Raw genomic sequence first — 12,986 nt, forward strand, 5'->3', positions numbered from 1 at the left:
TCTTCTTTGAAAAATTATTTTGTTCGAATATCTTATGTTCTATGTGCTATGTGATCTGATTGCTTTCTAATATGACTCTATGTGTATTGTTTGACGGTTTTATTCATAACTTTCAATCCGTACGTCGGATTTGGGTGAAATGAAGGGTAGATAGAAGCTTGTAACGAATAGAATAAGATGAGAAGTGGTATTGATAAGTACATGTAATGTCTAACAAAGGAAGGGAGACGTAGAAAGGGAAAACAAGTGGTCAGTGAGTGGAATCACTTGAAAGTGCTAGTAAAGTAAAAGCGGATTGATAAGGCAAGTGTCCCTGAACTTTCTTGTATTATAATTGCAAGTGCTTCTGCTCTTTCTTATAGTATAATTGCAAGTATTTCATGAACTCCCTTCATATATGTTGCAAGTATTTCAAATAGTTCAGGTTCTATATTGTAAATACTTTGAAGTGTTTAACCCTAAACCCTGATTATTGTTATTGATCTTGAGTCGTAAGCCTAATTCTTTGTAAACCGTTGATTGTTAAATTCTCAGATACAAACCACATATATAAGATACTACTCCACAAATACATATCTATCACATATTGATTCTTGATATGGAATTGTTTAACATACGAACCTTTATGCCTTGTATAATAGAAGACCAATCTTTATAACCATTGAACCCTTGGTCTTCTACATCCTGATTCTTTCCTTGGTTGAAAGTCGATCTTCCTGTTTACCTTGTTATACCTTCTGTAATAACCCCAAAATTTTGGAATTTTTGTAACCCTTATGAATAGTGATTTTGCTGATTATGCTGAATAAGAAAACTTTTCATGCCACACTATGTAGGGGTTCTTTTATTGATATTCTGAGATCTTATTAGTACTCTAGGTGGTATATAAGTGTATGTAAAGATCGTCAGAATTCAAATTCGAACACTTTGATTTTTCACGAAAATCCACCAGATACAGAAAGAATTGAGTACAAGGTAACAGGATAAAAAGGATTTAAATTCAAGGATTTTAAGAGGGGATCATTAAAAGGAATATAAAATATTGAGAAGGGTTTAGGGGAACCCAAGTAATAAGATCCCGGGTATGATCCCTCAAACGATAAACGAGAACGAAAGTTAAGCGAACCGTATAACAGATCATCGATCATTAGCCAAGTAATTAGGAGTTAATCAAAGAGGTTAGTGGATGATGATGTCATCACACCAACAAGAGGAAGACAAGTGTAAGAAGATGACATAAGCATGGTGACTTAAGCATGGCAAATGGAGGGATTGGTTGGTTGATTGTGAGCCATTAATTTTTTACCATGGTAAAAAGTTAATTAACAAACAAAACAATATCAACCAAGCCAAGCAAATCATAACACAAAACTTGAATTTTCATTTCCAAACAAGCAAGCTCTCGGCCCTTTCTCATTTTCAAAGAAAAGAAAATCAATTTTCAAGATCCAAGCTTTGATAATTTGTGAGGTAATTATCCAAGGTTCCTTAAGCATAGATATAGTTATCCTATGAATCTAAGCTTCCATTTCCTTCACAATCTCTTCCAATAATTCATGGAAGAAGAGGTGAATATTTAGAGTTTTTATGTTTGGTATGGTTCATGAGAAGCATGATTCTTGTATACTTAGAGTGTGGTTGGATTTGTAATAAGTTTGAAGTTGTAAATCTTGATTATTAGTTAATGAACTTAAGTATAGCTTTTAGTTCATGTTTGAGGGTAGTATAAATTGAAAATCTAGAGATGTTGGGGCTGTTGTAGTAAAGTATGGATATAGTTTGGTTGTAGTAATGATTGTGGGTTGATTTGTGGATTGATTGGAGTGGTATAAATTTGGTAATCGCGTAAACATAGCCGTCGTAATGCCCGATTACCTTAGACTGTTTTTGTTCTTAACTTCAGGACCCGTGAACTCACTGTTAGGTTTTGACCATTGCTATGATTAGATAGTTCATGTTACTAGCTTCGTTTTGATATGTGGTTCGCTTGAATCCGATGTACGGTTTAGGAGAAACGACCGTTTTAAGTAACGTCGTTTCGCGAACGAACCATTACCCCTCGCCTTACTTTAAAACCTTGGTTAAGGCCCTTAAATGACTAATTGGAGTATGAAACAATTATGTAAAGTGGATTAGGCAGTTGGTAGAGTACTCGCGAAAGATTCACCTTAGAATTCTTAATGGTTAATTTATTAAAAATAGTAGAGCCGAGGGTACTCGAGCGACTTAAGTGAATCGTTAAGGGTATAATCGACCATAAGAGAACGTTAGAGTCTTATTGGTTAAAGTCTAGATTCTTAAGCGACTTTGGTTTAATTCCGACTTATGTTGTTGTTCATAGGTTATCGGACCCACTCTAAGATTAAGTCTATCCGAGAACACTCAGGCAAGTTTTCTACCCGTTATACTGTTGTTGTGATGTATATATGTATATGCATTATCTTGTGATAAGTGCATGATTGTTATTAGAAAATCTTGCGATATATTGGAGCATGCTGATATGGTATATATGCATGTCTGTTTCATAATCTTGATATCTAATTGTTGATTCGATTGCTTATAAGTTGCATAATACCTATGCTAGAGATAAGCAGTAGTTGCGTATACCCTTAGTATAGGGGACCCAAAGGTGAACATATTGCTAAACCGGGAGTCGATGTTCCCGAGTATAATATATATATATATTTATTTATTTATATATGTATATAAATATAGTTTTCAAAACTATTAATCGAATAAGGTTTATTCGATAACTTTATTCTATTTAATGAATACTATTTTGAATATTCATTCGAGGACTCATGACTCCATTTATTTTAGTTAATGAATATTATTTTGAATATTCATTCGAGGACTTATGACTCCGCTTATTCATTAAGTAATATTCTTTATTTTATTAAAGAATAATGTTCGATAATTAAACTTATTTTCGATTATTCAAATAAAGATCGTACTTTCGTATAAGTATATCTTTGGTTGTTTATTATTCATGTCAAGTATGAGTTTTAAAACTTCTACTTCAATTATTTATATAGTGATTATCCTTTATGGGAATATTATTTAAATAATAATATTCCGATATTTTCTAATATATCGGGACTGATTTATTTCATTAAATCAGTATTACTCCAAACATTCTTAAAAATGTTTTCGAGTCTTCAAAATGATTTTTAAAAGTTAGAGCGGATCCCAAAACTCATTTTAATATTTAAGATCTTCCTTTCAAAGGGGATTTAAATACTCGCTCAAAACCTGAGGGATCCGGCTCTGAGGTGTATTTTATATTCGCAACAAGGTTGTTGTTTTGAGAAAACGTCTTGATTACTTGCCCAACATTCGGGAAGTAAGTCCATATATTTGAGTCGGCATAAGCAACATGGGCTCAGTGGGCGTCCATGAAAGTGTAAGTGGCTCAGTGGGAGTCCATCAATGCGTAAGTGGCTGAGTGGCAGTCCAGCATAGGTCCTAATGCGGCCAGGGTGATGACCAGTGGGGAATTCGTCCATCTACTAGTAGAAAAGATTACTTATTGGTATCTTTTCCTGATCAGCAAGATATCAGGTTTATGCCAAGGTTTTCTCCTTTCCAAATTCATTGGATATTGCAACTCTGTTTATAATTTTCATAACAGAGGTTTTCAAGGAGTGTATGAAATGTATATATATAGGTGTATATATATATCGGGACTTAATGAAGTATCTCGTAATTTCATTATTTATAATGATATTTCAAAGATTGAATCTATCCAAGTCTTTTCTTGTAGTCTCATCCCTGTGATGAACTTTTGAAACTGATTATACATTGAACGGTGGTAGTTCAAGTAGTATTCGGAAAAGATATAAGTATATTGGAGTATCTTGTAACTTCATCTTTTCAACTTATATCTGGTTAATGATTATCTTATGCATGACAAAGATTTTCACAAAAATGTTAAGACAAGGTTAGATATATGAGATCCCCTTGCAACGATATTTTTATACAGTTATAAACTGGAACTCTATGTTTATTATGCATGGAAGAGGACTTCCAAGATTTTGAAAAGTATATGTACATATATACTGAATATTTTGTGACTTGGTCACGTTAAGATGTCAAACTTAGTTCATTTCTTCTTGACCAAGACTTTCATGAGTACTATGAGAATGCTCATATATTATTAATTATTATACATATTATTTCGGTGGGCTTGTTGCTCACCCTTGCTTTCTTCTTTCATCACACAATAACAGATAGAAAAGATGAACAGGACCAAGCTCCCAATTCGCAAGCGGTTAGGAAACGTTCCGCAGTTTTCTGAAGGCGTTGATGCCGCAGTAGCTGAGGTAGGAATTACCAATAGGCTAGTCTTTTAACTGTTGATGCACTAGACTTATGTATCTATATAAATTATAATAATGGCAAGGAAATGTAAATTTATTCAGAAACCCTTTTGTGGTATAATGACTAATAATTGTGGAATAAAATGACTTGTGTTATTTTTTGGTATTCATCTCTGAGACTATAACTTGTGGTGTGTGTGTGTGTATATTGTGGGGTCACAGTACGCAGTGGTTGGTTGTTTATTAAGATTAAGAGTTGTTAAGGGAACTGGAACTCGTGACAACCCGGATCCCCGACCCCGGATTTGGGGGTTTTACACCTTCAGGGTATTAAGAATCACCCTGTGCTTCAAGATAAATGTTGATTATGATTCAGTTCATTGATTTATATTATTTATCATGTGGATATCATGGAATTGGATTATTTTTAAATATGGACCAGATTCGTGGTCGGACCAGATTCGTGGTCATAATAGGCCAATGTATGCCTTGGATCCAGTATATAGGCAAAGCTGGGATCCTTTCTCGGGGTTAGTGTGTGACTGATCAGCAGTCTAACCTTGGTTTAAAAATAAAAATGAATATCCAATTCTAATCATTGCGAATCAGGAAACTCAATTCCTTTTATAATTTCAATTGATCACTGTTTAAGCTCAGTGTTGTTATCATGACTTGCTGAGCTAGTTAGTTCACTCTTGCAAATCTGTTAATGTTCTTTTCCAGTTAAAAAGGAAATTGGCGGTGGCGAGGATCCCCAGACAATTATACGAGCTAGGTTTCCAGGTTGAAATGGAATAAGCTAGCAGATGATGTTTGGCTTAGTTTGTGTTGATAGTTTGTAATAAAGTTCACTTCAGTCATAAGATAAATAACCTGGGATTTGGAACATTTGTAAAATTAATAAGGTTGTAATTTGTGGACATACTTTGAACTGTTACGATTCGTGGTTATGGTAAGTAGGGTCAATGTATATATTATTATTATATAAATAAGTTTATATATGATGTGTGTGTGTATTATGGACGCCAAACTTCAGACCCGGGTTTAGAGGGCGCCACAGGTTTGGTATCATAGCTACAGTTTAAAGGTCACTGCCACAAGCCTAGATTATCGGGAATGGGTAGAGGGTTAAGGTTAGAGTTAAGAAATAAAAAAAATAGAACATCGAGAGGTTGAGTGCGACTAAATAGTAGGTTTTGCTATAATTCGTGTTGAGATTCGAGATTCTTATCTAGCAGTGTGATTTTCAGATAGCAGAGATTGCAGATTCCTTTATCCCGATATCATCTAATCACTCGGAGCCTTCAGTCGGAGGACCGTCATCTGATCTACGTCCTACTCTTCCACCGGTATCAACTATAATACCAGTTAGGACGGTTGCACTACTGCGAGCTATTCAACCTCCTGGTGTGAGACCACCTATTCGAGGACCCCCACCTACTGATTCTGACTCTACCGGACATTCAGTGGCAGGTGCATCCTTCCAATTTACTCTACACCATGTTCCATACTATAAGTATGAGGCTCTTGTTTTAGAGCGAGAGGCCTTGTTGGCCCATATTCAAGAGCTACAACACATCATAAAGACGATAGATGTTGACAGGAAATTGAGGGAGCTTCAGAATGAGATTCAGGTAACCCATAGAATACTTGAGGCTAGACTTCATGGAGCTACTTACGAGTATGCAGCCCCAGATAATCTTATGGGGTGGGCTAGAGAGGTATTGAAGGATTTTGGGAGGCTTGGCGGACCCGAGTTTCCATAACACTAAATGACAGAAATGATGTGGCAACTGATATATGTATAATAGTGTGTAATGTGTATTATCATACTTTTGTTGGGTATATAAATAAATTAGACTTGCTGAATAATGGATAGGCCTGATGTATCTTTTCCTTTAATAAAACATTTCGCGCTTGTACTACAAAACTTTGATATATATATATATATCGGTACCTTTCCTTTCCAGCATTGTTATTACTATACCTGTTTGATCCTACTTATTGCACCAGTTTTAAACTCTTGTGATAACATGTGCCCTATTTCCTAACTGTTTGCATTCTGTAAAGAAGAATGCAATTTACTTAGTTCAATAATTGAAAATGTTTTCAAAAAGAGATATTTCTATTTTACAAAATCTTTTCACAAAAAGGATTTGATTTAAAGGCTAAATAAATTGTTTGATTCTTTACAGAAAATGGCTTCCAGAAGAAATACCCGTTCTACCAACCAGAATGAAGAAACCAACAACAACAACACCCAAGAAAGCAATAACCAGAATGCCAATCTAGGTCCCATAGACCCAACTGTAGCCCAGATTCTTCAGATCTTGGCCCAACAGACAGTCCACCTAACTTAACAACAGCAAAGGCAAACTAATTCTCAGGTAACCTTTAAGACTTTCCAGGCGGTAAATCCACCGGAATTTAAGGGTTTTGTAGATCCCATTGAGGCAAGAGTCTGGTTGAAAGAAATTGAGAAGGCATTTTCCTTAGCCAAGGTAAAAGAGGAACAGAAGACTGAGTTTGTGAGTTATTATCTAAAGAATGAAGCCACCTACTGGTGGGAAACTGTTAAAGTGTTGGAAGGTAGAGATGATGTTGTGTGGGATAGATTCAAGGAGCTGTTTTTGGAGAAGTATTTCCCTCAGTTTGTCCAGGATCAAATGGAATTGAAATTTTTGGAATTAAAGCGGGGAAATATGTCAGTGACGGATTATGAAAGTAAAAATAAGGAGTTGTCTAAGTTTGTACCATCGTATGTGGATACTGATAGGAAGAAAGCTAAGAGGTTCCAACAAGGTCTTAAGCCATGGATCTGTGGGAAGGTGGCCATATTTGAATTGGACACGTATGCGGGAGTTGTGCAGAAAGCTATGATTGCGAAGACATAGAGTGAAATATCACAGAATGAAAAGGAAGGTAAGAAAAGGAAGTTTGAGGGAAGTGAAGGACAATACCAAACAGGGAAGTTTCCAAATTTTAATCAGAGAAAAGGCATGTTCAGCCCAAAAGAAATTTTAATAGACAGAATGCAGGAAATGGAGGAAAAGGCAATCGTCCAGCCACTGGAAAATAGCCAACCCGGCAGAGGCCAATTCTACCAGACTGCCAAGTATGTGGAAAGAAACATGGAAGAGTTTGCAGCAAGCTGAATGTGGTCTGCTACAGATGCAACCAGAGGGGCACTATTCAAGGGAGTGCCGTAATCAGCCAGTCAGAGAGCCAGTCAACAAGGATCAGCCTACCAGGAATCAGGCAGGCAAAGTTCCAGCAATTGGTTATACATGTTTCAAGTACGGAAAGCCAGAGCACATAGTAAGAGATTACAAGACAACAGTTCCGGTCAATAATACACTGCTAAAGTGCTAGTAGATTCGGGAGCAACTAGATCATTTATTTCTCAAGATTTTGTTGATAAGCTTAATTGTCCAATTGAATTGCTAAGTGAAATTATGACGGTAGAATTAGCAAATCAGGAGAATGTATCTGTTAACCAAGTGTGTGCGAACTGTGAGATTGAGATCTCTGGCAATAAGTTTGATGTTGACTTGATATTATTTAAGTTAGGAGAGTTCGACGTTATTTTAGGAGTGGACTGGCTATCTAAGCACGATGCTCAGATAGACTGTCATAATAAGAAAGTAATCTTGAAGACGTCAGACGCGAAAGTGGTGACGTTTAAAGGTAAGAAGCAAACAAAGAAGTTCTTAATAATGATTCAAGCTAAGAAGCTACTACGACAAGTATGCGAGCATTTCATTGCTTATGTGATAGATAGAAGTCAGCAGCCAGCAAGACTGGAAGACATTTCAGTGGTAAATGAATTTTCAGACGTGTTTCCAAATGAGTTGCCAAGACTTCCTCCAGATAGAGAAATTGAGTTTGCAATCGACTTAGCACTTGGAACGGAACCAGTATCTAAGGCCCCATACAGAATGGCGTCAGTGGAAATGAAGGAATTGGCAAAGCAATTGCAAGAGTTATTAGAAAAAGGAGTGATTAGGTTCAGTGTATCCTCCTGGGGTGCACCGGTACTATTTATTAAGAAGAAAGACGGAAGCATGAGGTTATGCATCGACTATCGAGAACTCAATAAGCTTACGATCAAGAACTGTTGGGAATATGTTATGAACTTGATGATTTCATTAACAAAACACCTTAGTAGATTCAACTTAGTGAATTATGTAGCACTCGAAGGATAAGCAAATATAGTCCCGATGGATGACTCAAAACAATCTCGACGGATGATGATTTGACATCCATTGAGTGAGTAGCTTATGTAACAATAAGTCATGTAACACAATTCTGCAAACACCTTTGTATAAATTTTTAGTAGCATATAAATCATGTTGACTTTAATTAGATATGCAGAATAGGTTGATTATTGTACATAGATGATGTCTTATAATTTTGCATAAATGAAATGAAGTCAAGTGCCAAATAGCTACCCGACGGATGATCAACAAAGCTACCCGACGGATGATCAACAAGGCAACCCGACGGATGATCATGTACCCGACGGATGATCAATTCAAACATCTATTGACAGTGACAACACAGGCACATGCATCGAGTGTATGAAAAAGGAATGTGGAAGCCTATTCAACTGGGTTTTTGAGAACAAAGAAGCATTGCCATTTCCATGCTATTATGAAGATATTCAAAGATGCTGGAATAGAGTAGTGAAGCAGCATAGTATTAGACTTGATAGTTTTTGTTTTATTATCTTGTCTTATTACTGTGTAATCTTGGTGATATATAAACCAAGTGTAGCAAATAGAACAACAACAAGATTAAGCAAGTATTCTCTGAGAGAAACATTTGTAAGCTGAATTCTTTAGCATTTCTCTGTAAAGTTTAATTGTTCTTATTTGTAAGCTGCTGTGAGCTATTCAAGCTTCACAGAGTTCTCTCGATATATATATATATATATATATATATATATATATATATATATATATATATATATATATATATATATATATATATATATCTGGTGGATACATTCAAATCCACCAGAAAGTTTAAAAGACTTGTGTTTTTATTACTTTATATTTTGATTCATATTTAACTTGTCATTTCGCACTTTACAAATCAAAACACTGACATATATATTTTAAGTTAGAACATTTTATAATTTAGAAAAAGTTTCAAGAATTCCATTCAACCCCCCTTCTGTAATTCTTGTTGCATTGTTAGGGACTAACAATTGGTATCAGAGCAAGCTCTTGAAGAACAAAGAGTTTAAAGATCACAACAAATAGCAAGATGAACAAGAAGGATGTTGGAGTCAAGATTCCTTTTCTGGACAAAGATAATTACCATCACTGGAAGGTAAAGATGCATCTTCATTTACTTTCTCTAGATGAGGCCTATGTGGATTGCATAGAGAGAGGCCCTCATGTACCAATGAGAGCTGCAACTGGAAATGAGCCATCAGTTCCCAAGCCAAGGCATGAATAGTCAGATCCTGATATTGAACAAGTCAGGAAAGACAAGAAGGCCATGAATATTATGTTCAATGGAGTTGATGGTGACATGTTTGACAACATAATTAATTGTAAAACTTCCAAGGAAGTTTGGGATACAATTCAGATTATTTGTGATGGCACTGAACAAGTTAGAGAAAATAAGATGCAGTTACTAATTCAGCAATATGAGCATTTCCACTTTGAAGAAGGTGAAACTCTCACTGATATATTTCAAAAGCTACTAAATGCTCTAAAGCTGCATGGAAGAGTCTACCAAACCAAGGATTCTAACCTCAAATTTCTGAGATCCCTTCCAAAAGAATGGAAACCAATGACAGTCTCCTTGAGAAATTCACAAGAATACAAGGAGTTTACACTAGAGAGACTGTATGGCATTCTAAAGACTTATGAGCTTGAAATAGAGTAAGATGAAAGAATGGAGAAAGGGAGAAAGAAAGGAGGGTCCATTGCACTGGTTGCTGAGTTAGAGAAAAAGAAGGAGATGAAGATAGAAGTTGTTGAGTCTACTTTAAAGGTCTGTGAAAATAAGGGCAAGGGGCTGGTAGTAGAAAATGAAGATTCTTTGAGCCAAGATGATATGGATGACATTGATGAACATCTAGCATTTCTTTCCAGAAGATTTGTCAGGCTCAAGTTCAAGAAGTACTTTGGAGCAGATAAGTCAAATAGAAACATGGTGAATAAATCAAAATTTAAATGTTTCAAATGTGGCTTGGCAGGACACTTTGCCAGTGAGTGTAGAAAGTCAGATTCCAGCAAGAAGAAGTTTGAGCCTATGGATTATAAACAGAAATATTTTGAGTTTCTCAAACAAAAGGAAAGGGCTTTCATTACACAAGAAAATGACTGGGCAGCAGATGGTCTGGATGAGGATGAGGATATCAGCTATGTCAATCTAGCCCTAATGGCCAAGTCTGATGAAAGCTATCAATGATCAGGTAATCACCACTAACCTAGCACATTTATCTAAAGCTGAGTGTAATGATGCTATCAATGACATGTCTACAGAATTATATCATTTGCGTGTTGCACTTAAGTCTCTTACTAAGGAAAATGCTAAAATTAAAGAAAAAAATTTGTTTTTAAGTGAGAGGAATAATGTGCTTGAGTCTCAATTTATTGAATTTGAAAAATTGAGAATTGAGTGTAAGATTGCTAAGGATGAAGTAACTGAGTCGTTGAAGAAAGAAGAGATTTTGAAGAAGCAGCTTGAACGAGAACAGGATGTGATTAAGGCATGGAAAACATCTAGAGATGTTCATGCTCAAATCACCAAAGTTCAAGGTATTGAATCCTTTTCTGATGCAGCCTGGAAGAAGAATAAGGAGAAGCTGGAATCCAATTTGGTGAAGGATTGCTAACAGATATGGACTCGACGGATGATGAGAGTCATCCGTCGGATAACCAAAAGGATTATTCGTTGAGTGACATAAATCTTCATCCGCCGGCTGTGAGCAAACCTGTGAGTAAAGCCAAACTTGTCATGTTAAATGAAAAATATGGATCAGTTTCCAAAAACTTCATTTCAGAAGAATCTAGTCAAGTGAGGAAGGAGAAGAAAGTGAATGTTGGTCATCTGTCTATCAAGCAATTGAATGACAAACTAGAAAAGATTGAGGTTAAAACAGAGGCTAAAAAGAAAAACAATAGATATGGTAAAGTAGGGATTAACAAACATAACAACTACATACCTGATAAGTATGCTCCAAGAAAAATCTGTGTTAAGTGTGGTAGTGTAAATCATCTGTCTGTTAATTGCAAAACTGCCATGCCTACTTCCATATATGTGCCACCTCCTTTTCCCAACATGAATGCCATACCTTCTATGCCTATGAATGTTATGTCTACACAGAATATGAATGCACAATTTGCTAATATGCCATTTGCACCTAATCCTTATTATGTTGCATTTAGTATGCCTCAAATGCCATTTAGCATGCCCTACTGGAATAACATGTTTACTAATAGCATGCCATTTCCTGTTAATCAAAATGTGCATGATAATTTTGTTATAATGACTGGTTCCAAAGGTCCAACTCAGATGACTAAGGATGAATCTAATATCCCCAAGTCAAATGAGATCAAACCTAAGAAACAGAAGAAGAAGAAAGCTAACAAGGCAGGAACCAAGGAAACTTGGGTACCAAAATCAACTTGATTTGATTTTAATGTGTGCAGGGAAATAGAAAGAATCTGTGATACTTGGATAGTGGTTGTTCAAGACACATGACTGGTAATTCTACCCTGCTCACAGAGTTCAAGGAGAGAGCTGGCCCAAATATTACTTTTGGAGATGACAGCAAGGGTTATACTGTGGGATATGGCTTTATTTCAAAAGACAATGTCATCATTGAGGAGGTTGCCTTAGTGGCACAAGAAGCTATCCCATCTAAACTTCAAGACCATGAATGAACTTGTAAAGAAAGAACTAGTTAGAGGCATTCCTCAAGTGGAGTTTTCTAAGGATGGACTGTGTGATGCTTGCCAAAAGGGAAAGCAAATCAAAGCATCATTCAGAAAGAAGCTTGATTCAATAATTGAAGAACCTTTGTAACTGATGCACATGGATTTGTTTGGACCATTCAATGTGTTGTCCATCTCTAGAAAAAGATTTTGCCTAGTAATTGTAGATGATTTCTCAAAGTTCTCTTAGACATATTTCCTTAAGTCTAAAGATGAGGCTAGTGAAATCATCATCAATCACATAAGGCAAGTCAACAATCATCCTGATTTCAAAGTTAGAAGAATCAAGAGTGACAATGGAACTGAGTTCAAGAATTCTGTCATGAGAGCATTTTGTGAAGGAAATGGGATTTTGCATGAGTTTTTAGCAGCAAGAAATCCATAACAAAATGGAGTAGTAGAAAGAAAGAACAAATCACTTATTGAAGCTGCAAGGATAATGCTTGAAGAATCTAAGTTACCAACATATTTCTGGGCTGAAGCTGTAAATACTGCATGCTATACTCAGAATATTTCTTTGGTTAATCAAGCAAAATGCACGATTTCCTACCAATTGTTCAAGAACAAGAAGCCAACTCTAAATTTTCTTCATGTCTTTGGCTGCAAATGTTATATCTTGAGAAATCAAACTGATCAGAATGGGAAGTTTGATGCTAAAGCAGATGAAGGAATTTTTGTTGGATATGCTGTTGGTAAAGCATACAGAGTC

General features: G+C 35.9%; 1 protein-coding gene across 1 annotated transcript in view; it reads left to right on the top strand.

Annotated features, from left to right (window-relative positions):
- Window positions 1–7,774: 7,774 nt before the first annotated feature.
- Window positions 7,775–12,986, top strand: part of LOC141674307 (uncharacterized) — a 96,574-nt gene continuing 91,362 nt past the window's right edge. Inside the window, exons 1-2 of the mRNA XM_074481033.1 lie at window positions 7,775–7,780; window positions 7,886–8,006. Of these exons, the coding sequence (XP_074337134.1) occupies window positions 7,775–7,780; window positions 7,886–8,006 (127 nt within the window). The remainder of the gene's footprint in view (window positions 7,781–7,885; window positions 8,007–12,986) is intronic.

The sequence above is a fragment of the Apium graveolens genome, chromosome 7 (genome assembly GCF_009905375.1).
Source record: "Apium graveolens cultivar Ventura chromosome 7, ASM990537v1, whole genome shotgun sequence".
Lineage (NCBI taxonomy): Eukaryota > Viridiplantae > Streptophyta > Magnoliopsida > Apiales > Apiaceae > Apium > Apium graveolens.